The sequence below is a fragment of the Oryctolagus cuniculus genome, chromosome 4, assembly GCF_051225735.1.
Source record: "Oryctolagus cuniculus isolate XC-2025 breed Fujian yellow rabbit chromosome 4, ASM5122573v1, whole genome shotgun sequence".
NCBI lineage: Eukaryota > Metazoa > Chordata > Mammalia > Lagomorpha > Leporidae > Oryctolagus > Oryctolagus cuniculus.
In genome coordinates, this window is record NC_142870.1 from 150,965,777 (window position 1) to 150,990,301 (window position 24,525).

Consider the following 24,525-nt stretch of genomic DNA (forward strand, 5'->3'; position numbering starts at 1 on the left):
TTTTTTAAAAAAAGATTTATTTATTTGAAAGTGTTACATAGAGGCAGAGGCACAGAGAGAGAGAGTTCTTCCATCCGCTGGTTCACTTCCCAGTTGGCCACAACAATCCAAAACCAGGAGCCTGGAGCCTCTTCTGGGTCTCCCACATGGGTGCAGGGGCCCAAGCACTTGGACCTTCTTCTACTGCTTTCACAGGCCATAGCAGAGAGCTGGATCGAAGTGGAGCAGCTGAGACTTGAACCAGCACCCACATGGGATGCTGGCACTGCAGGCGGTGGCTTTAACCCATAGCGCCACGGCACTGGCCCCTGATGAGTTATCTTAAACTCTCCTTGTCAAGGGGGAGGCACAACTGCCAACCTGGTGTCCCAGGCCCAGGGTGGCACGATTCGGGTTCTTCAGAGACTTCTGGAATTTGCTCTGGAGGAAGACCCTTGGCACACACAGGCCTTCTTTTTTATTCACTGTCTCTCGAAGCACGTACTCGTTCACCACTTCTTCATAACCTGTGTCTGCGAAGAGCCGAGCTAGGAATTCTGCACGACAAGAAGGACCAGGAGGTCAGAGGCCTGGTAACACCGCCCTGGCCCCGGCTCTGCAGTGCTAAGGGGGAGCAGAGGGATGGGATTCTCTTCTTTATTTTTTGGTAATGAAAACTTCAATGCTCCCACTTAGAAGATTTTATTTTGGAAACTAACAGGCTCCACATAGAACCCACCAATTAAACAATTTAACCAGAAGAGTTGAAGGAGCGCCTGGACTGTGCCTACCCTGCCTATCACAAGTTCCCAGATACCCAAGCCAAGAGAGAATCCCATACCAGCTCTCCTCAACCAAGGTCTGAATGTGCTTGAACTGTGCACCCCGAGCACCTCGCCCACCCCAACACACAGGCAGCAAACCTGGGAGCCAGGGAAAGACTAGCTCATGCTGGCCACCCAGGGGAAAACTTAACCCAGACAACACATCACTGCACGGAAAATCACACAAGCAGAACGGACGGCTGCGTGCTGCAACGAGGACCCTAGGAGCGCTACTCCAGACTACGTGCCCCGGAGCGCGCCAGGCAGCACCCACCTCTCCGTTAGTTATGAATCACAGACACCACAGCGCTTTTTCAGTTTTCACCTCACAGTTTCGTTTTTCAGCTTTGATGGTAATCACTCATTTTCACTTTCATTTTAGTAACAGAGGTAATTTCCTTATGGTCCAGGTTATTAACAGACAAACTAAAAACCAATGTTCAGAACACCTGAAAGGCTGAGCTAATGTCTGGAATCTTCCTATCCAAGACAACTTTTGGGGGCAGATGTTGGGGCACCTGCATCCCTTGGATTGAGGACCAACTCTGCTTTGGATCCAGCTTCCTGCTAACATGCACTCAGGTGGTACCAGATGATGGCTCAAGTACTTGGGTCCCTGCCACCCACGTGGGCTTTGGCCTGGCCCAGCCCTGGTTGTTGTAGGCATTTGGGAAGTAAACTAACAGATGGAAACGCTCTCTATCTCCCTCTGTGTTGCTCTGCCTTTCTAATACATAATTTTTTTTTTTTTTTTTGACAGGCAGAGTGGACAGTGAGAGAGAGAGACAGAGAGAAAGGTCTTCCTTTGCCATTGGTTCACCCTCCAATGGCCATCGCGGCCAGGGTGCTGTGGCCGGTGCACCGCGCTGATCCAAAGGCAGGAGCCAGGTGCTTCTCCTGGTCTCCCATGGGGTGCAGGGCCCAAGCACTTGGGCCATCCTCCACTGCACTCCCGGGCCACAGCAGAGAGCTGGCCTGGAAGAGGAGCGACCGGGACAGAATCTGGTGCGCTGACCAGGACTAGAACCCGGTGTGCCAACTCCGCAAGGTGGAGGATTAGCCTATTGAGCAGCGGCACCAGCCTCTAATACATAAATTTTTGAAAATTACTTTTTAAATATCCCTTTATAGCAAATTTGTATATGTAAAAACAGGCCCATTCACTTATTCAAAAAGGTCCCTTGCCTTCGGGATCGAGTAATCTCAAGGCAAATCTAACCTAACCTGGCCACAGTGGTCTTCCTCCAGAGCAAATTCTCAAGGCATTACACTGGTTTTTGACAAACACAGAGGAGCTCCCAACTACTAGTTCACTTCCTACAAGCCAGAACAGCCAGGGTGAGGCTGAAGCCAGTCATCAGGAACTCAATCCAGGTTTCCAAAGTGAGTGGCAGGAACCCAATTACACGAGCCATCACCACGGCCTCCCAGAGCCTCTACGATCAGAAAGCCCGAGTCAGGAGCTGGAGGCAGGAACTGAACCCCGGCACTCGGAGGTGGGATGCGGACACCCTCACAGCTAGGAGGGCAGCATTCCCACACTGTCTCAGGGCTTTCTTTCTGACGGCCACCGGCTGTTCCCACATGGCTCCTGCGGGGCATCCACACGGCACTGTGATGTGTCCACGAACCAAGGCTCACTAACTGGGCCTCAGCCCCAGAGAAGGCTGAGGAACGCCCCATGGGCAAGGGCTGTGTCATCCCAGGTGCCGGGTAAGCAGCCTGTGTCAGGGCCCTTGTGCCAGGGTCTTGTGTGTGTGTGTGTGTGTGCTGAGCACAAATGCACGCCCTCCAAACCTGGGCAGCAGTGAGAACGCACCCGAATCCACAGAAACAAAGATCAAACATTTTCAGGCTAGATCCCAGCCATCTTACCTTTAGTAAAAAAGTACGACCTGGTTCCATCTTGTCGGACATAAAAGTTTTCTCCAAGTTTGCTGCCAGCTTTAAACCTAAGCATGGCGTGATCGTACAGCCCATAGTCACGAAACAAGACACTTTTGCCTGGCTTTAATACCTGGGGACAAAAGTAGGCAGCACGTGACTCTGGGGAACAGTCAAGTAGAACAAAATCTGCCTAAGCTAGGAATGACAATAAACTTGCGAGGATTATGAGCCACCCATACAATGGAGGAGAGAGGGCCTGCTAGGCCAAAGGACAGTGGGACCTGGCAGGGCCCCTAACCCTGGAGACAGGACCTGAGCACCTGCAAGAACACTGCAGCGTGCAGGGTGCAGGGTCACAGTTAGAATGCTGAAGACCACACGAGCCTGCTACTCCCAGAGAAGCCCATGCTCCCAACGCTCCACCAGCCATCACGCTGTCCTCAAACTGTACCTAACCGAGCCTTTAACTAAAATATGCAGTCATTTAGGTTTTTACAGATTCAGGCTGGTTCTCCTTATTCTAAATCCCAGCCGCAGTCACACCGTCATACAATATAGTGCAGCTCTCACCCCAGGTTGGTAACAGATCTGTGCCTGGCACTGGGCTCCTGGGATTTTCACCCAATACTGGGATGAGAGTGTGTGAATATCCTCACCTGAGATACGGAATTCAACACTTAAAAAGGTTAAGTGCGCTACTCGATGATCACATGGTCACTAGCACACGGAGGTCAAAGGTCTCAGTGTGGCATCCAGACTTGTTAGCCCAGGGGTGGGAGCGATACAGCTAGTGTTCACACTCCAGACAAGAGAAGACAGGCTCAGAGAGGAGGGTGGGTCTCAGTAGCCTTCCCCCAGAGCCTAGGGCTTCTTGCTACAAAGAGGGACTCCTGAGCCAGGCAAGGGGATCAGTGTCAGGGGCTGGGGGTGAGTCCCACCGGAAAGCCTTTCGGAGATAAGGTGTCAGAGTAGCTGATCCAAACTGGGAATACAAGGCCAGCAGCATGTGGGTGTCGTGTTACACAGGAAACAGCCGTATGCCTCTGGGAACACAGTGTCACCTACAGCGACACTTGCTCTTTACAGGAAAATTCTTTCCAACGTGTGACACTACCAAGGGAGAGGGAACCCCAAAGGGGGCGCTGAGGTTATCAGATCTTTATCATGCTGACCCAGCACAACAAAATGACTTCTAAGACATTTATCTGAACTAGAACATAGGTCACCTAGGGTAACACATCCTCATCTCCTTTGGAAGTGTTGAATGTGCCTGTCAACTTTTCCAAATATAGTTTGACATATTTCCTCTTCTGAACAGAACAGGGAGGACTGACCACATATTTTCAGGGTGCTAGCAGACTTTCTCTTTTAGTAAATTCTTATCAGTACAAGCATGTATATTATTTGTTTTAATTCATTTGAGAGGCAGAAAAAGAGAGAGATTCCATCTGCTGCTTTACTCCCCAAACTGGGGACTCAAGCCAGGTCTCTCACGTGGGTGGCAGGAACCCGACTATTGGAGCCGTCATTGCTGGCCTCCATGGTCCACACTAGCAGGAAGCTGGAGTCCGGAGCCAGGAGTCAGGTTCAGGCACCCCAGTGGGGGATGCCCCGTCCTAGCATGCCTCACTGTTGTCAGTACAGAGCCTCTCAGATACAAAACTCTCTTCCCTGGCCAGAAATGTGAAGCTGAAAATGAGGATCACTACGGGGAAATTCTGAAACATTTCGACTTACTCTGTTTCAGAAGGAGGCAAAGGCGTCACTCATGGGACAGTGGAAAGAACGTTCCCTCAGGAATCCGAAAGCTTGATTCTGCTCCCGCTCTTCATTACTACGTGAAGGGCCTTGAGCAAGCACTTTCATTCCTCTGACTGTGCTTTCTCACCTGTAAGATAACAGACGACACTAACGCCTCCTCTGAACACGCAACTGCACAGCTAGGCAGGCATTTCTCAAGGTCATGTTCTTTCGTTCTCGCAACAACTCTGAGAAATGGGCAGCTCAGGTCTGTTGAACCCACGTTACCACAGCAGGTGAGGCTCAGAGTGAAGCGGACTTCCTCGCCTGAGGGCTCAAGGCAAGCGGTGGCACAGAGGAAGACCAAAATCAGGTCTTGAGGTGAGACGCTTAGTTTTTACTTTCCTATTTAAAAATTCTAAAAATGACAGAATTCAACTTTAAGGTTGTCTTACAGTTTAAAATTCTGTGATTCAGAACATATCTCTGTGAGAACATTCTGGAACGGTCAGATCTATCTCGGGGTGGCTCACTACTATGCTTGCTCCTAACGGGCTTCACAGTGTCTGTGGCGAGAGACGGCCCCTCCCTCTGGCAATTTCTGGATGAAGGACAGGATTATAAGTCACTGGACCGGTCACCACGAAGGGAGAGAGAAGGTAACCAAGTCCACCTCTGTGAACTCATTCCAGATCAGCAGGACTGACCTCTGCTGGGGAGTGGATGCACGAGTGCTAAGATGAAACTTGTGACCAGAGAAAGGTGGCCCGGACAGCGCAAGTCAACTGTTCTCTGTTTAGCATAACATTCAATGTCTCCTAAAAATATCAACATGGCGTACTGTATGTTTCCCTTTTCCTGCGAAGTTCAGGAACTCATCTAGGAGGGCACAGGTGAGAAGAGTGGTTGCCTGGGTGTCTGGGTGTCTGGGTGGAGGGCAGCCCTGGGAAGCCTGAAGAGATGTGAGAGGCAGGCACATCTAGGTGCATTTCACAGTGTACATACATGTGAGAACTTGTCTTACGACTGGGGTACCCACCCTGTGTATACTGTAAACCTCAGGAAAGTACAAAAATACAGATAACACAGGTGAGCTGTGAATTACAAGTCAAACCTGCTGCCCAGGGTAACAGCCAGAACATCACCACTGCTCTTGCATCAACCTGTATGCTCCTCCCCTGCACCATGCCCCTGCCCGCCCCGGCACAGGAATTCCCAGCCTGGAGGTCACAGACCTAGGGCGCCAAGATTAGAGTGGTGGTGGGAGTGGTAAAATGTAGGTAGAGAGCAAAATCACAGCTCCATTCCCACGACTTCTAAAGGAAACAGTACTTCCTCAACTACAAGTGGAGGCAAACAAAAATCTGACACTAACAGAAATCACAAGTATTCTCATACTGCGGTATTAGTTCTTGCAGGTCCCTCAACTGACACTTCCTACTTCTTCAAAACTGCATTATTTATTAGACCTAAGAATCCTGCTGATGTGTGAATAAAAAAGCACATTTATCACATTAAAATTTGTTTTATAACATATATGACTGAAACCATATTTCAATATGGTTTTCCTTGGTAACCTTTTTTATTTTTAATTATTTAAAAAATTTTCTTTGAAAAGCAGAGCAGCAGAGAGTGCTTCCATCCACTGGGTCAGTCTCCAGGTGCCCGCAATAGCTGGGTACAGGCCAGGCGGACGCCAAAGCCAGGAACTCCATTTGAGTCTCCTGAGTGAGCAGCAGCAGCCCAAGTACTTAAGCCAGCACCTGCTGTTTCCCATGGTGTGCATTAGTGAGCCGCCGGAGTGGAAGCTGTGACAGGACTCAGTCCCAGGCACTCTTTCAGGCCTGGAATGCAGGTGTCCCAGGCAACATTTTTAACATACCGCACCACAACTCCCGCCCTGCCATCTATTTTATTTTAGGCAGTGAACATTCTGAAGGGTCCATGGGTTTCACCAGACTACCAAGAGTGTTCATGGTACCAAACGGTAAGAACCCCTGTCTGAAAGCCCCACCAACCTAGATGTGTGTTACCAGTCCACAGCTTTTCTTTCTTTTTCTGGGAGGGAGATGGGGAAGACTGCTCAAAGTGGTAGGCTTTTTAAAAACTAACCCAAGCTACTGTACACAGGTAAGGTCATTCTTCCACTGCTGCTCACGATTTATGTCTCCTCTACTGATAGATTTCTGAGTTATTTTCAGCTTTTTGTTCTGATGAACATTGCTGCCATGTACAGGCGCCTGTGTGTCTCTTGGTGCAGGTGACACGTTTCTTTGTGGAATGCACGTACAAGTGTAACTGCTGGTCACAGGAACTCAACAATGAACACTACAAAGTCACGTCAGACTGACCTCTGTGTTCCACTCTGTAAAATGACTTCATGGTTGCCTAGTTTTCTATTCATTTATTTTTCTTACTGACAGACAGAAATTCCTTATGAAAGTATTGTAGAGACAATCTTTTGCCAGGTGTATGGGTTGTAAATTACTTCCTAACTTATCCCTCAGTTTCTTATATAGTATTTTGAAGAACAGAAAGCCCTAATTTCATTAAAATCATTTTTATGCTTATTTTGGGTCTCCTTAGAAGAACATTTCCCCACTGTGAGGTCATATTTTCTCCTGTTTTTTCTTTTGCTACTTCTAAATTTTCATCTGTTCCAGGTGAGTCTCTGATTCACTTGAGAATGATTTTTGTAGAGACTGTGAAATAGGAACACAACTTTGGCCTTTCCCACGCGGATACCAATGTCATCATGCATTGCACAATCTTTCCTTTTCCAGTGATATTCAACGGCACCTCTATCATACAGCCAGTTTCCCTATCTGTGCTATGTAGCTATGTATTGCACTCCATCTGTCACTCTATGTGTTCTTCTGTCAATACAGTGGTCTTAATCGTTGCAGCTGTGAGAAGTCTTCGTATCTGGTATAGAATAAACTGTCCCATCTTCTACTCCTCCCTAATACCGGAACCCTCCGTCAGTGAATTCACTGGTATCACCACCTCTTCCCAAAGTTCCCTTCCCTTCCTGTGCTCACAGAAACCTGATGGTCCTTTGGGGGTACTGCTCCTCCCGCAAGCCCTCAGGCTGTGTTTTCTCTCACACGCTTGTACCCCTGGGCCTAGAGGCAGAGCGGGTATCCTCTGGAGTCCTCCAGCTCCTCATTTCTACTTTCTGTGCGTTCTCTCCTCCTCCTCAACTCCCTAGTCAGGTCTCATGTCATCAGATTGTAACACCTACTACCTTGTACTGTCAGTGTCATCTCTCAGTTCCAGGGCTGTTTTCCTCTATTTCATGACAAATTTATCTCCTGGCTAACCATCAGATCCTCAGTGCTATCTGGCCTTAATTCTGGTCAATTTCAGTACACATGCAGATCATTCTTCCAGGTATCCCAGCCTCTATTAGAGCTTCTCTCTTCTAAAGATCGATCTAAACCACTTATTGGAGTCAGTATTGTGAAGCAGTGGCTATAAACTGCCACTTAAACACCAGCATCCCTTATCAGGGTGCCAGTGCTGTTCTGCTTCCGATCCAGCTTCCTGTTCATGTGCCTGGGGAGGCAGTGGAGAACGGCCCAAGTTTCTGGGACCTTCCTATCCATGCAGGAGACCAGAATGGAGTCCTGGCCCACACCTGGCTGCTGTGGCCATTTGGGGAGTGAAACACAGAATGTAAGATTTCTCTCTCTGATGCTCTTTCAAATAAATAAACACTAAATCACTTACTCTTCTAGTAACGTCCTAATGCCCTGTCACACACTAGGAAGTATAACGCCTCCATACTCCAGTATCAGACGAGTCATTCTCTTTGACCACCTCCTCCTCCTTTTCAGCTCTCTCTAGTTCTTTACCTTTAATAATCCTTCACTCTCACCTGGACCTCTAAATCAGGAGATACCACCATTTTTTCCTAAAGCCCTTCTTCCTTTTTTTTTTTTTTTAAATTTTATTTACTTGAAAGGCAAACTTAGGGGCCATCGCCGTGGCTCACTTGGCTAATCCTCCGCATGCAGCACTGGCATCCCATATGGGCGCCGGGTTCTAGTCCCAACTGCTCTTCTTCCAGTCCAGCTCTCTACTGTGGCCCAGGAAGGCAGTGGAGGATGGCCCAAGTGCTTGGGTGCCTGTGCCCACATGGGAGACCAGAGGAAGCACTGGCTCCTGGCTTCGGATCGGCGCAGCCCCGGTCACAGCGGCCATTTGGGGGGTGAACCAACAGAAGGAAGACCTTTCTCTCTGTCTCTCTCACTGTCTAACTCTATCTGTCAAAAAAAAAAAAAAAAAAAAAAAAAAAAAAAAGGTTTAAAATTAGAATAATTCCCTGACTGGTTTCCAAGACCTTGAAATTTCTAATTTACTATTTTAAGGCAATTAAAACTAGGGCTAATTTTTATGTGCCGCTCTAAACACACAGCTTTCTCACTCAACACCTCTATACAGCAGCCTGACCGGAGCCTATGACTCCCTGCCGGCTGAGGCTGGCGCTCCCGGAGGAGCTGTATGCTTACATCAGCCACTCGCCTTTGCTTCCAGAATTACACACTTTAATTAGGAAGAGTTTGGGGCCAGCACTGTGGCATAGTGGGTAAAGGAACTGCCTGCAACGCTGGCATCCCATATGGAAGGCTGTTCGAGTCTTGGCTGCTCTACTTCCACCTGGGAAAGCAGCTGAAGATGGCTCAAGTAAGTGCTTGGGTCCTTTGTACTCATGTGGGAGACCCGGATGAGGTTCTTAGCTACTCACTTCGCATCAGCCCGGCTCCAGCCATTGTGGCCATTTGGGGAATGAACCAGTGAATGGAAGATCTCTCTGTCTCTGTCTCTCTCTGTAACTCTATGTTTCAAATAAATAAATTTTTTAAAAGAAAAGAGTATATAATAATGATATACGAATATAAATAGGGAGCATTTAAATTTTTTGTAAGAAGTTAAACATTTTGGAAAAACTTGATAAAGGGCTAAATGAACTGCTTTTAATTAGGTATGAAAAAAATCAACTGTGAAAGTCTGGGTAAAAATATAAAAGAATTTGCCCACACATTGCTTTCCGATTGTTTCTAAGTTCTTGCTCCATGTTTAAAGAAAGCAAAAACTCCATTATATGTGGGGTTTATATAAGAAACCCAATCAATGACCCCCTACTCAAAGAAAAGGCCTTGAGGGATGGGCATTGTGGCACAGCAGGTTAAGCCACCACTTGGGACACCCATAACCAATAGTGTGCTCGTTCCACCCCTGGCTGCTCGGCTTCCAATCCAGCTCCCTGCTACTGTGCCGGAGAAGGCAGCAGATGATAGCCCAAGCACTTGGAAACTCAGATGGAGTTCTGGGCTCCTGCTTTGGCCTAGCCCAGCCCCACATGTTGCAGGTATTTGGGCAGTGAACAAGCAGATGGAAGATTTCTCTTGCCTCTCTTGTTGTCACTCTGCCTTTCAAACAAGTAAATAAGTAAGTAAATAAATGGGAAGGCCTTGGTCCCACATCAAAAGAGTGATGAGAAACGACTATATGTTTTAGAGTATAATAAAATGTTTAAGGTTAAAATGTATCATTTTTAAATGACTTTTGAGTTTTAAAGTTAACACCATAAACAATTGTTTATACAACCGTTTCACTGGCATCTCACAACTGTGACACACTCCCATGCTATAGAGAAGGAAACTGAGGCTGAAAGATGGAAGGGGGCTGGTGATGTGGCCTAGTAGGCTAGGCACCGTTTGCGGCACCGGCATTCCATATGGGTGCCAACTCATGTCCCTCCTGCTCCTCTTCCAATCCAGCGCTCTGCTATGGCCTGGGAAAGCAGTGGAGGATGGCTCAAGTCCTTGGGCCCCTGCACCCATGTGGGAGACCCAGAAGAAGCTCCTGGCACCTGGCTTCAGATCAGCCTGGCTCCAGCCATTGCGGCCAATTGGGGAGTGAACCGAAGACCTTTCTCTCTATCTGTAACGCTACCTCTCAAATACATAAATAAATAAAATTTTTTTAAAAAAGGTAAGGTGGCAGGTCTTGAGCCACATGACAGTGAGTGAAGCTTTACTTCCTGGTGGCCACTGAACCTCGGGCTCTCCTCATTCTAGCAACAATAATGACGGCAATAACAACAGTAATGGCCGACTTTTAGAGATCACTTACCACGTTCTAGGCATCGGGCTACGCACTTCTGACTTCTCTCTGACCTCCCCCAAGTCCTTTGCTCTAGTAACCATTATCTCACCATTTTCTAGGAGAAGATGAGGAAGCCAGGTTCCGAATCCTGGCACTGACCAAGACTGTGCTGACCACTGACCCATACGTCCTCTCGCCTGACGGCATGGCTCCTCACACACATGCAGCTGCAAGACCGCCCTGGCACTGCACAAATCTGGATCCGGGGTGCTTGCTTCATACCAGTGAACCCCTCCTCCACACACTGACTATAAAGCCTGGCTAGTGAGACTGGGGAGACTCCCACTCCACAAGCCTCAGAGGGCGGGTCAGCAAGAGCAGGCCCCCGGTCACTAACCTTGTAGAGGTTTTGTAAAACAAGGTGCATCTTCTCGGGGTGCACAGCTGAGAGCACAAAGACCAACAGGACCGCATCCACAGACTCGGGGGGCACGTGGCCCAGAAGGTCATCTGCAGTCAGATCGCACTGGAACACCCGGCACCTTTCTGGGTCATACAAAGGGTTTTGCTAGCGAAGAGGAAAAACAAAAGAATTTTAATGCAACCACCATGCTGACACACAGAAAAACCCAGCATGGAGAGGAGAGCCTACTTCCACCTTCGTACTGCTGCACAGAAGTGAATGACTGCTGTGTGACTCAACCGTTCACATATAAAGTGTGTAACAGTGAACACTGCTATGATGGGCAGAACTGCATTTACTTCTGTAAGATTTATTTATTTACTTGAAAGGGAGAGTGAGAGTGAGAGTGAGAGAGATCTTGCATCTACTAATTCACTCCCCAAGTGGCCGCCAATGCCCAGGACTGGTCCAGGCCCAAAACCAGAAGCCTAGAACTCCATCCAGGTCTCCCACGTGGGTGGCAGGGTCCCACATCCCTGGGCCATTCTCCACTGCCTTCTGAGATGCATTAGCCGGGAGCTGGATTGAAGCAGAGCAGCCAGAACTCGAATTAGCACTCCAACGTGGGATACTGATGCTACAAGCAGGAGCTCAGCTCACTGCTCCACAATGTAAGCCTCAGAATTTCATTTTAAATCTTTTTTTTTTTTTTTTTTTGACAGGCAGAGTGGACAGTGAGAGAGAGAGACAAAGAGAAAGGTCTTCCCTTTTTCCGTTGGTTCACCCCACAATGGCCGCTGCAGCCAGCGTGCTGCGGCCGGCGCACCGCGCTGATCTGAAGCCAGGAGCCAGGTGCCTCTCCTGGTCTCCCATGCAGGTGCAGGGCCCAAGGACTTGGGCCATCCTCCACTGCACTCCCTGGCCACAGCAGAGAGCTGGACTGGAAGAGGAGCAACCAGGACAGAATCCGGTGCCCCGACCGGGACTAGAACCCGGGGTGCCAGCGCTGCAGGCTGAGGATTAGCCTAGTGAGCCGCGGCGCCGGCCTTAAATCATTTTTAACTAAGGATAGAATACAGCCATCGACACATATATTCACAACTGAGTTTAGAAGTGGGTGATCTGCTTCTGTATATAAAGATAATTGAAAATGAATCTTGATGTGAATGAGATGAGAGTGGGAGATGGGATGGTTGTGGGTGGGAGGGAGGTTGTGGGGGGAAAAGCCGCTATAATCCAAAAGTTGTACTTTGGAAATTTTGTATTTATTGAAAAAAAAGAAAAGAAATATGATCTGGAGAAGAAAATTTAAAGTCTAAGAAAATACCTAACAAAATAATGGAAATTAGAAATTTAAATTTAAATTTAATATTCAACTCAAAATTTGCAGATTATGACTGTTTAAATAAATAATTTAGGCTTCCCAAAAAAAAAAAAAAAAAAAAAAGAAGTGGGTGATCTAAAACTGCTGTCTGGGGCCGGTGCTGTGGTTTAGCCAGTAAAGCCATTGCCTTGCAGTGCCAGCATGCCATATAGGCGCCAGTTCGAGTCCCGGTTGCTCTACTTCCGATCCAGCTCTCTGCTATAGCCTGGAAAAGCAGTAGAAGATGGCCCACAGCTCTCTGCTGTGGCCAGGGAGTGCAGTGGAGGATGGCCCAAGTACTTGGGCCCTGCACCCCATGGGAGACCAGGATAAGTACCTGGCTCCTGGCTTCGGATCTGCGCAGTGCGCCGGCCGCAGCGCGCCGGCCATTGGAGGGTGAACCAATGGCAAAAGGAAGACCTTTCTCTCTCTCTCACTGTCCACTCTGCCTGTTAAAAAAAAAAAAGAAGAAGAAGAAGAAGAAGATGGCCCAAGTCCTTGGGCCCCTGAACCCACGTGGGAGACCCGGAAGAGGCTCCTGGCTTCAGATCGGTGCAGCATTGGCCATTGCAGCCACATGGGGAGTGAACTAGCAGATGGAAGACCTCTCTATCTCTCTCTACTTCTGCCTCTCTGTAACTCTTTCAAATAAAAATAAATAAATCTTTAAAAAGTTAAATAAATAAAATTGCCCTCTGCTTCTTGACTAACTCTCAAATCACCCAGTACAAGCCCAGGCCTTTGAGAAGTGTTCTGCCTTGCCTGACACTCTGCCACCAGTCTTCTGGGGTACACTTCCCCAGGATGCAGCAAGCCAAGTAAACTGTCTCTCCACCCAGAAGTGTGTTCCTGGTACATTTTGGCTAGTAGACATTAACATATGCCACGAGAGTAAAGAAAATAAAAATACTTATTTCTTGTTTCATGTAAATAAGGAAATGAACAGATTTACACAAGCTACTGCATGGGAAAGTTCAATACTGAAAAGATACCAACTCTACCATTAACTCCACCTACAAATCCAACGCAACCTCAACTGAATCCCAGTGTATTTCTAGAAACTTGATATGGTGAAATTAATTCATTTGGAAGGAAAAGTCTTTAGGTGTAATCAATTTTTAAAATAAAGGAGGTACATTTCTAGATATCAAAACATATGCTGGTATTCTGGCACAGTGGATTAAGTTGTGGCTTACAACGTCAGCATCCCCTACTGGCATGCTGGTTTGAGTACTGGCTGCACCACTTATAATCTGGTTTCTTGCTAATGCACTTGGAAAAGCAAAGGAGTATGGCCCAAGTACTTGAGCCCCTGCCACCCATGTGGAAGACCAGGAGGTGAGTTCCTGGCCCGGTCCAGGCCTGACTCTTCTGGGCACGTGGGGAGTGAACAGGAGGATGGAAGATATCACTGTGCCTTTCCTTCTCTCTGTTGCTCTCCCTCTCAAACAGATAATAAAAAAACATATGAGGTAAAAAGATAATATAATCACTGAGAAAGAAAAGTCCCCAAATAGACATTTACCTCTTCCATATAGGTACCAGATGAAAGATCCAATTTTTTTTTATTTTTTATTTTTTGACAGGCAGAGTGGACAGTGAGAGAGAGAGACAAAGAGAAAGGTCTTCCTTTGCTGTTGGTTCACCCCCCAATGGCCGCCGCAGCCAGTGCACTGTGGCCGGCGCACCGCACTGATCCGATGGCAGGAGCCAGGTGCTTCTCCTGGTCTCCCATGGGGTGCAGGGCCCAAGGACTTGGGCCATCCTCCACTGCACTCCCTGGCCACAGCAGAGAGCTGGCCTGGAAGAGGGGCAACTGGGACAGAATCCGGCGCCCCGACCGGGACTAGAACCCGGTGTGCCGGTGCCGCAAGGCAGAGGATTAGCCTAGTGAGCTGCAGCGCCGGCTGAAAGATCTAATTTTTAAAATCAGATTTAGGGGGCCGGTGTTGTGGTGCCGAGGGTTAAGCTTCTGTTTGCGATGCTGGCATCCCTCATCAGAGTGTGGGTTCCACTAACTAGCTGCTCCACTTTTGAAACAGCTCCCTGATGATTTGCATCAGAAAGTCGTAGATGATGGTTCGAGTCCTTGGGCCCCTGCCCCGCACGTGGGAGACCTGGATGGAGTTCTGGGCTCTTGGCTTTGGTCTGACACAGCCCTGGCCATTGCGGCCATTTCGGGAGTGAACCAGAGGATGGTAGACCTCCCTCTCTCCCACCCCAACTCCCTCTCTATTGCTCTACTTTTCAAATAAATAAAAAATCTTTTTAAAATAAATATTTTTTAAAGATAACTTATTTATTCGAGAAGTAGAGTTACAGATGATGAGAGGGAGAGACAGAGAGAAAGGTCTTCCTTCCATTGGTTCACTCCCCAAATGACCACAACGGCTAGAGCTGCGCCGATCCGAAGGCAGGAGCCAGATGCTTCTTCCCGGTCTCCCGCGTGGGTGCAGGGGCCCAAGCACTGGGGCCATGTTCTACTGCTTTCCCAGGCCACAGTAGAGAGCTGGATTGGAAGAGGAGCAGCTGGGACTAGAACCGGTGCCCATGCGGGACGCCGGCGCTGCAGGTGGAGGATTAACCTATTGTGCCATGGCGCCAGTATAAATATTTTTTTTAAATCAGACTTAGAACCTGGTAAAAGCAGACAAAGGCAACAATTGGATTAAAAGGAAGATTAAAAGGCAGCTAACGTAACTGGATACGTATACACATTAAAGGACTTCCAGTTTCAGCTCAAATGTATACAAGTGGAAGATGGCTGTCATCTGGAAACAAGAAAAGCTGGAATGACAGTCATGACCTTTTTGTGAACTCACTGAAAAACAGAGGGTGCAGAACAACTCATCATCTCTAATTCTACAGAGAAACACGTGCTTTTAGAGGGAGACGAGACTCAATGCACTTGCCAGGTGGAGGCAGAAAGATGAAACAAGGACTTTGACAAACTGATGGAGACCGGATGTGGGTGTTGAGAGTGGGAAGTCACAGGGTTGTCTCTCTGCCTTGGCAAGTGCAGCACCAGGCTCTCACAGAGGATGGCGTTCTTTGTGCTACTCGCTTCCCTCAAGTCCTCCAAGGAGAAGGCTGAACCTTCCGGGGAACGTTCATCTGAGGCCCGTAGCCTGAGAGGCACTGACACAAGACCAGAAGTAAGGAACTGTTCTGCTCAGACCCAGTCTTTTCTTTTTCTTAAACTATTTATTTTTCTCATTAATATTAGGAATTCAGGAAAGATATTGATCTTTGCATATTCATCTTTACTCAATCACTTTTTTAAAAAGATATATTTATTTGAAAGGCAGAGTTAGAGAGGGACCAAGAAGGAGAGAGAGAGATCTTCAACTTGTTGGTTCACTCCCCAACTGGCCACAACGACCACAGCTAGGCCAGCCTGAGCTAGGAGCCAGGAGCTTCTTTTGGGTCTCCCACATGGGTGTCAGGGGCCCAAGTACTTGGGCCATCTTCTGCTGCTTTCCCAGGAGCATTAGTAGGAAGCTGGATTAGAAGCAGAGCAGCTGGGACTTGAACTGTGCCCATACAGGATGCTGGTGCTGCACATGGCCGCTTAATCCACTGAACCAGAGCGTCGGCCCCCAGACCCAGTCTTAATCTGCAGGCAGAATAGCCCCAAGAATACACAGGACACTAGTGCACACTTCCTGACGGAGGAAAAAAGCTCTATTCTTGGAGAGGCAGAGAAACTTGTGAAGTAATATTCTTGAGACACATGTGCACGGTACAGTTCAAAACTAGAAGGAAGGCACCAGCACTGTGGCATGTAGGCTAAGCCTCTGTCTGCAGTGCCGGCATTCCATATGCATGCTGGCACTGGTTCATGTCCTGGCTGTCCCTCTTCTGATCCAGCTCCCAGCAAATGGCCTGGGAAAGCAGTAGAAGATGGCCCAACTGCTTGGGCCCCTGCACCCACGTGGGAGACCTGAAGAAAGCTCCTGGCTCCTGGCTTCAGTCACTATGGCCATTTGGGGAGTGAGCCATCGGACAGAAGACCTTCCTCTTGGTCTCTTCCTCTCTCTGTAACTCTACCTCTCAAATAAATAAGTAAACCTTAAAAAACAAACAAACAAACCACAGAAGGAGGGTGGAGGAGGGTGGGCTGGGCATTGTTACATGGTGATTAAACTGTCCCGTAGGGATTATGCGTCCCATTTTACCCACTGAGTGCCTGGTTTTGAACCCTGCCTCTGCTTCTAACCCAGCTTCATGCTGATGCACACTCTGAGAGGCAGCAGGTGATGACTCCAGTACACGAGACCCGATGAAGTTCTGGGCTCCTGGCTTTGGCCTGGCCTAGCTCTAGCTGTTGCCGGCTTCTGAGGAGTGAACCAACAGATGGTTCTCTCTCTCTGGCTTTCAAACCAATAAAAATAGTCCCTTGACTCACATCCCACCAACAAGTCTGCAGTAACAACAGTGAATTGTAGTTGGGAGAGGTACAGGAGACTCTTTTTGGGGAACAGCACAAAGGGAAAACCCCAAACACAGAATAAAGGTCATGTTCTTGGTGAACACAGAGTCACCAGAGGAGTTTGAGGTCTCTGGTGCCCGCAGTGCAGGACAACAAATCTCACAGGTAATACAGCAACGCCAGACTTAACACACAGCCCAACTGTTCACTAAGTCATTACAAATCCCTATTATCTCAGTTACTGGCCTGTATCACATACCCGGCTTCAACAGAGAAACAAGACATAGCAAAAGGCAAGGAAAAACAGTGTGTGAAGACGCAAAGCAATCAGCAGAGCCAGACTCCAGGATGACATGCTACTGGAACCTGTAAGGTAACTGATTAAAATGTGAAGAGCTCAAGTGGAAAAGGTAGACCATGTGCAAGAGCAGAGAGAGAATTTCAATGATGGAGACCAGAAAGACTCAAATGGAAATGCTGAAAACCAAAACCATAGAAACAGAAACGAAGAATGCACCTGGCAGGTACATCAGCAGGAACACTTACTGTCCAAAGAATCAGAAAACTCGAGGACAGGATAATAGGGATAATACATTTTTATTTATTTTTTTAATTTGAAAGGCAGAGACACAAGAGATAGAGATCTTCCATACACTGGTTCATGCCCCCAAATGCCCACAACAGCCAGGGCTCGGCCAGGCTGAAGCTGGGAGCCAGAAATTAAATTCAGACATCCTACATGGGTGTTGGATTCATCACTTTTCCCAGGGTCTGTATTAACAGGAAGCTGGAATCAGAAGTAGAGTGGGGGGGAGGCTACTGCTGTGGCACAGCGGGTTAAAGCCCTGGCCTGAAGTGCCGGCATCCCATATGAGCGCCAGTTGCAGTCCCGGCTGCTCCACTTCCGATCCAGCTCTCTGCTACGGCCTGGGATAGCAGTGGATGATGGCCCAAGTCCTTGGGCCCCTGCACCTACGTGGGAGACTGGAAGAGGCTCCTGGCTTCGGATTGGCACAGCTCCGGCCACTATGGCCATCTAGGGGAGTAAACCAGAGAATGGAAGACCTTTCTCTCTGTCTCTATCTCTCTCTGTAACTTTTTTTTTTTTTTTTTTGACAGGCAGAGTGGATAGTGAGAGAGAGAGAGAGACAGGAAGAAAGGTCTGCCTTTTGCCGTTGGTTCACCCTCCAATGGCCACCGCAGCCGCCGTGCTGCGGCCGGCGCACTGCACTGATCCGAAGCCAGGAGCCAGGTGCTTCTCTTGGTCTCCCATGGGGTGCAGGCCCAAGCACTTGGGTCATCCTCCACTGCCTTCCCAGGCCACAGCAGAGAGCTGGCCTGGAAGAGGGGCAACTGGGAAAGAATCCGGCACCCCGACCGGGACTAGAACCCAGTGTGCCAGCGCTGCTAGGTGAAGGATTAGCCTATTGAGCCACGGCGCCGGCCTGTAACTCTATCTTACAAATAAATAAAATAAATCTTAAAAAAAAAAAAAAAAAAAAAAAGTACAGCCAGGATTGAAACTCAGGGACTCTGATATGGAATGGGGACATCCCCAAGCAGCTTAACCACTGTGACAAACATCCACCCCAGGGCAACAGAAGAAAGAACTACAAACAAACAAACAAAAAAATATGGAAGAAACCCTAAACCAACAGCAGCTAAGAGTAGTGGCACAACAGCAAATGGGTAATATACATGCAATGGCAAGTAGGTAATATACAGACAATGGACTCCAAGGAAGAAAATAAGAGCTAAAGAAATTATTTGAACAAATAATGAGAAAAAAAATCATGGCCCAAGTTGCAAAAAAGATCTGGGCAATCATGTCTAAATCCTAGGGGTAAGTTACTCTCAAAGAAGACATAAAAACTTAGCATGTGTTGTGGCATAGTGGGTAAAGCTGCAGCCTCTGATGCCAGCATCCCATATGGGTGCCTCATGACAGGATACAGTATGCAAGAAACAACATCATCATTAAAATAATCACTGATTAAAGTAGTTTTGTCAAAAATATTTTGCCTGCTTTAAATCTAACTTCTAGTTTCCAAAAAACAAACTAAGAATAATATAATCAGGCGAATTTGGAATGTGGGACTTCAATACAGAAAGTTGGCTTCATTTCCAAAATCTCAATGCTAGTGAGAAAAAAGGTAGAAGTTTTTTGTTTTTCTTTTTTAAGACTTATTTATTTGAAAGGCAGAGTTAGAGAAAAAGGGTTAGAGAAAGAGATCTTTCTCCTGTGGGCTTCCTCCTCAAATGACCACAATGGCAAGGTCTGTACCAGGCCGAGCCAAGAATCTGGAACTCCATCCAGGTCGCCCACATGGGTGGCAGGGGCCCAAGTACTTGCAACTTCATTTGCTGCTTTCCCAGGTGCATTAGCAGAGAGCTGATAGAAGCGAGTAGCCAGGACTCCAACCAGTACTGATATGGGATGCTGGCGTCACCAGCAGCGGCTTAGCCCACTGTGCCATGACAGCAGTCCCAGGTAGGAGTATTTTAGGCTAAGGTAATTAAAAGGACATAATGGAGGTGCAAGAGACAGTCCTTGACTGGATTAAAATGGCTATGGAAGATGCCCGGAATTATCTGGGGAACTTGGAACCTGGGATGGGTATTAAGGACCTTAGGGAATGATAGTTATCTTTGTTAGATATACTAAGCCTACAGTGCTTCTATAGAAAATGGCTTTTTCTGGGAGATGTATGCAGACACTCAGGAGTGAAAATGTCTTGACATCTGTAAATTAAATAGTTCAGAAGAAAAAAAAAGGTCTATCAGGCAAAAGGTGTTTTAAGTATATAGGTTCTTACGGTGTGTCTTCCTGCTCCTTGAGCAAAGCTGTTTCCACATGTGTGGGGACCATGGGTAGCAGACGACTGGAGTCGAAAAATGGCTGTAGAGGGAACCAAATAAACCTCAGAAAGATGAGGAGCAGAACGTATGGACTGTGCACCAACCTTAACATACTCAACCGCTCTCGGAGAAAAATCACAGGCATAGGCAAAGATATTCAGATCCTCTTCTAAAAGTGGGAATAAGCAGTTTCCAACGCCACAGCCGGCTTCAAGGACAGTCAATTTTTGACCTTCAAACTGGGGAAAAATAACCCAAAGTTACCGTCCATTATCTGTGCGCAATGAAGAAACAAACCAAAGGACCAGAACAGGAGAAATGAGGTCTCTGATACCTTGAAGCAGACTGTAAACAGGTGCACTTATTAATAAGCAAAAGCTTTTATGGGTACCTCATCCGTTATTCAACACTGGGCAGTTCGGTGTGGAGGAAAAATAAATACATAAAAATCGGCAGAATGGCTAACCATTCCCGACCTAACTGCCTGCACTCAAACCCTAACTCCTCTCCTGACCCTGTATTCTATCTTTTAGGCAAATCAGTTAGTTCTGTGCCTCAATTTCACCTGCCAATGGGAGTAACAGTAACCTCACCCTTGAAGAAGTTACTACAAGACCTAGAGAACACATGTAAAGTTCTTAGAAAGGGGGAATGGTCCAAAGCCTTGGTGGTGTGCATAGGTGGGATTCGGCGCCCGGAGACACCAGGGGCCTCAGCTCACCTCCCACTGCTTCTGGGCAGGAAAAGTGAAACCCAGGCCCTGACAAGCTGGGGAGAAGAGAACAGAAAAGGGGTATGGTGGTCCCTGGGGGCCTCAGGTGGTGGCATGGCAGGTAATCACAGATCACGTAATGCAGTCTGCTGACCTAATATGGCTGGTTAAAACATGCATCACACTTGAAGGCATGCCAGGTTGCCATGGCAACAGCCATACAATTCGCTAGAATGGACTCATTGGTTTCTTTGTGAAATTGATCCATCTCTCTCTCTTTTTTTTTTAACAGGCAGAGTGGACAGTGAGAGAGAGAGAGAAAGGTCTTCCTTTTCTGTTGGTTCACCCCCCAACGGCCGCTGCGGCCGGCATATCGCGCTGATCCAAAGCCAGGAGCCAGATGCTTCTCCTGGTCTCCCATGCAGGTGCAGGGCCCAAGGGCCTGGCCCATCCTCCACTGCACTCCCGGGCCACAGCAGAGAGCTGGACTGGAAGAGGAGTGACCAGGACAGAATCTGGCGCCCCGACCGGGACTAGAACCGGGTGTGCCAGCACCGCAGGCGGAGGATTAGCCTAGTGAGCCGCGCCTCCGGCCAATCCATATCCCTCTTAAGAACATCATTGTTGGTGACTATATACTCTTTTGGAAGAGAATTTTTCATTTTGGGGACCTATTAACAAGTGAGGGTTTGAGAAGCTCACGGAGTAAAAATCTGCTTATGCATCTTGGAGCTTTCATTTTTTTCTTCCAAGACGCTTATTTCTAAATTAAAACAATTTTGAAATAAAAGAGACATGGTAAATAGTTCATTCACATTATTAGTAGTAGTAACAGTATTCTGAATCTGTCACTGAAGTCACCAGGCACCTATTTAATGTGTTACAAATGTTTCAAATTAGTTTTTGTTTTTTTTTTTTTTGAGAGGCAGAGTGGACAGTGAGAGACAGAGAGACAGAGAGAAAGGTCTTCCTTTGCCTTGGTTCACCCTCCAATGGCCGCCGCGGCCGGCGCGCTTATCCAAAGGCAGGAGCCAGGTGCTTCTCCTGGTCTCCCATGGGGTGCAGGGCCCAAGTACTTGGGCCATCCTCCACTGCACTCCCTGGCCACAGCAGAGAGCTGGCCTGGAAGAGGGGCAACCGGGACAGAATCCGGTGCCCCAACCGGGACTAGAACCCGGTGCCCCAACCGGGACTAGAACCCGGTGTGCCGGCGCCGCGAGGTGAAGGATTAGCCTATTGAGTGCCCTCAAATTAGCTTTAAACAAATAAAAATGCTAACTAGAGTTCTCTCTCCTATGGATTGACGCAGAAGCTGCTAAAACCACTTGAGACCACGCAGTGTGCTTCTAAGATACGAAGCATTTTGGTTAAGTTTCACAAATTCTATTTCACACTCGCTGCGGAAATCCCCCCCGCCCTGTAACACGAAGAGCAGCTCAGAGAAGGTGAGACCCGAGCTTACCTCCCTACAGGATCTCAGCTCCTCAAACTCTCTGGTGGTCCAGTGTCTGTCTTTGAAGAAATTAGTACTATTTCTTTTGTAAAAAAGGTCCCAGTTCTTCTGCGCCTCTTTTTCCAGTTTTTGCTGTTTAAACTCGGACACCAGAACTTGGTCTCTTTTCAGTTTCTCCTCTTCTTCCGAGCTGAGAATCCTTGCCTGCAGTCCCGTCCGCTGCAAAGAAGCCATCTCTCAACCCGACGGCGCCCCATTCAGCGCTGTCCAATCTCCCACTTTCTCGAGCAACCCAGAACGGACAGCGCAAGGTTTTCTCAAAAGAGCTCTTCCGGGTGGTCTTCCCCGCTGAGGCAGCCTCGGGTGCTTCCCAGGAGAAAGAATGAGATCCTGGTTAGCGCTTCTAGGATGGCTCTCCATAAACACGCTGCGTTCGGTTCCCCAAACCGGTACGAGACGCTGATGGTGCACAAAACCGTGCCCGCTATATACCAAGCGAGGTCACAAAGGAGACCAGGACACAAGTCCTACCTTCGGGGAGCCCACATTCAAACGGCCAGCCCGGTCTCAGGCCCCGAACTCGAACCCAGACCAGCACGAAATCAGTTACTACGATACACTGATTTCGTTTAGAAAGAGGACCGTCTCGCGAACGGACCGAGAAACCTTGGGAAGAAAATAGTCAAGTACCGGCGCCCGTGAGCGGGGAACTTAAAGACAACCTGCCGGCCACACTGAAAGCGAGCTGCCACCTGCCAGACAGAGGGGCCACCAGTCTCCCCAGGGTCGGAGCTCCCCTCTCCCGGAGGAGAGGGGGCTAAGCCTGGGTGGCCGCGGCTTCTGACCGCCCCCATGAGGCGCCGCGGCCCGAACCCGAGCGCACCGAGCCCACGGCTCCAAGAAAGGGTTAGAGGCTCGGGTGCTACGAGGCTACAACCCTGAAGGCACCAACGGGACAAACTCGGCCTCCTCGGCCCCTCTGCCCCGTCGGACCTACAGTAACCCATAGCCCGCCAAGCACCGCGTCACCGGCCGGCCGCGCTCACCCCTTAGCCAAGCCTGGACCCCGAAGGCAGGGTTTGGGAGCCGCCACGGGAAAGACCTGAACCCGGTCAGGCCAGCCTGGAGAACCAGAATTCCGATTCTCCAGGCAGAACTCCCTCACCATGGCGCCGCCCACGGCACTTCGGCCGGCAACCCGGAAGTCCTTCCCCGACGCCGGAAGTCCCGCCCTGGCCTTGCTCCCTCAGCGTCTTCCCCCACCCGGACGCCGAGGAGAGGAGTTGCTTCCGGTCCCTGGTGGGCGCCGGTGCTGCTCTGCGTTCGCTCCGGAGCGGTGTCCCAGGAGCACCGGAAGCTCGGGCTGCGGCCGCCCGGGGAGAGCGCCGGTCCGGCCGCGAGGCCCGTGCGGGGCCATGAACGGGACCGCGAACCCGCTGCTGGATCGCGAGGAGCATTGCCTGCGCCTCGGAGAGAGCTTCGAAAAGCGCCCGCGGACCTCCTTCCACACCATTCGCTGTAAGTGAGCGCTCCTCTCGCGTCTCAGGCCGGCTCGGCTCCCGTCTGCCTTCCGCGGTCTTGCAGAGGCCAGCGGCCGGGTAAACCCAGGGCCTCCGGGAGCTCCGGTCGTCCCTTTGTCCAGATCTCTCAGCGCTCCCAACTGTTCTGCCCGGTCCCAGACGCGCATTCCGAAGGTCGTGGGGTCCCTGTCTCTGTTAATCCCGCACCCACGCCTTAAGCCCAGACCTCCCCTTTCCCACAGATCGCGTCGGGGCTCTCCGCGTTTAAAAGGCCCTTGCTGTTTGCTGTCAGCCGCGTGCATTCTCTCCCTGAGCTCCACTCCGGTGCCGGGTCTGGCCGCCCTGGCCCTGCGCGTCGCCCCCTCTGCGACTTGGATGGTTTTTTAAGGTCGCCTGTACCCGCCACCCCCCACCCCGACTCTTGCTCTGGACGGAGTTCCTTCTGGGTGGAAGAAAAAAGTTAAGCGTGTGAGCCCGGGACGCTGTAGATTTGGAAGCAGACGCCAGGAATGTCGAGGTAGTCGTCGTGCCGGGCGCTTGTCCCCGTGATCACAGACGGAGCATCCGTGCGTGATTCACGGGCTTCTGGCTTCCCCGCAGCGCTCCCGCTGTTGAGACTTGTTTTGGACAGAGGAGCTAGCCGATGTGACTCAACGCTTAGGAAGAGGGCGTGTTGGATAATGAAGATCTACTCGGTGTGGCCTCTTGCCACGCCATTCCTGTGCGTCTTGCCCACAGCAGGACCAGGGCATCGTTTCCAAACCAGTTTTCTCAGTTGATCTCTCCTGGGCGAAGGGCCATGTGGAATTTAAACGGCCTGCAGTTGGAGGCAGGTGCATGTTAACACTGTTCGCCCTGTGCTTTATCTGCAGTCCGGAAACCCAGGCAAGGGTATTGGAGATGGTGCAGCATCTGCGTTAAACACCCGCAGTGTGTTTTTGTCAAGGCAGTGGAACCTGAGTTCCATAGGTTTCCTCGTTCCAAAACTAGGCCGATGCTACTTTTGACGGTTTCTGTGCAAAATGAAATCAGCGTTTATGATATTTCTTATAGGGTTTTTCAGTCACTTTTTTTATATGCTGTTGCCTTTGATTCTCACAAGCGTCAGAAAGTGCCTTGCGGTGGATAATGAGGTATTGCTTCTCATCTGTCCCTTGGGAGAAGAGACTTTTCTTTCCTTAATAAAATGGTGTGTAAATTCTGCCCCCCGCCCCCGTAACCCATGGGAAGTGGAAGGGG

General features: G+C 49.1%; 2 protein-coding genes and 1 pseudogene across 6 annotated transcripts in view; 2 read left to right on the forward strand and 1 right to left on the reverse strand.

Moving 5' to 3' along the window:
* On the reverse strand, positions 1 to 22,966 carry METTL6 (methyltransferase 6, tRNA N3-cytidine). Of its 5 annotated transcripts, none has more exons than XR_011388212.2 (6): positions 21,776 to 22,000; positions 19,706 to 19,840; positions 10,942 to 11,112; positions 4,428 to 4,578; positions 2,679 to 2,820; positions 1 to 536 (listed from the first exon to the last, which is right to left on the reverse strand). XR_011388212.2 is itself a non-coding variant. In XM_002716175.6 (6 exons), the coding sequence occupies exons 2-6, from the start codon at positions 21,998 to 22,000 to the stop codon at positions 322 to 324; spliced, it is 888 nt and encodes a 295-aa protein (XP_002716221.3). In that variant the 5' UTR covers positions 22,001 to 22,132; positions 22,813 to 22,966; the 3' UTR covers positions 1 to 321. The 5 variants fall into 5 exon arrangements, 4 of the variants coding, with proteins under 4 accessions (XP_002716221.3, XP_069928933.2, XP_089188395.1 ...); XM_002716175.6 differs by lacking the exon at positions 4,428 to 4,578 and adding an exon at positions 22,813 to 22,966 and having other exon boundaries at positions 21,776 to 22,132; XM_070072832.2 differs by lacking the exons at positions 4,428 to 4,578; positions 10,942 to 11,112.
* LOC127483096 (small nucleolar RNA ACA64) lies at positions 20,252 to 20,370 on the forward strand (annotated as a pseudogene).
* EAF1 (ELL associated factor 1) overlaps positions 22,933 to 24,525 on the forward strand; it is a 12,854-nt gene continuing 11,261 nt past the window's right edge. The window contains exon 1 of the mRNA XM_002716177.6: positions 22,933 to 23,284. Coding sequence (XP_002716223.4) covers positions 22,933 to 23,284 — 352 coding nt within the window. The remainder of the gene's footprint in view (positions 23,285 to 24,525) is intronic.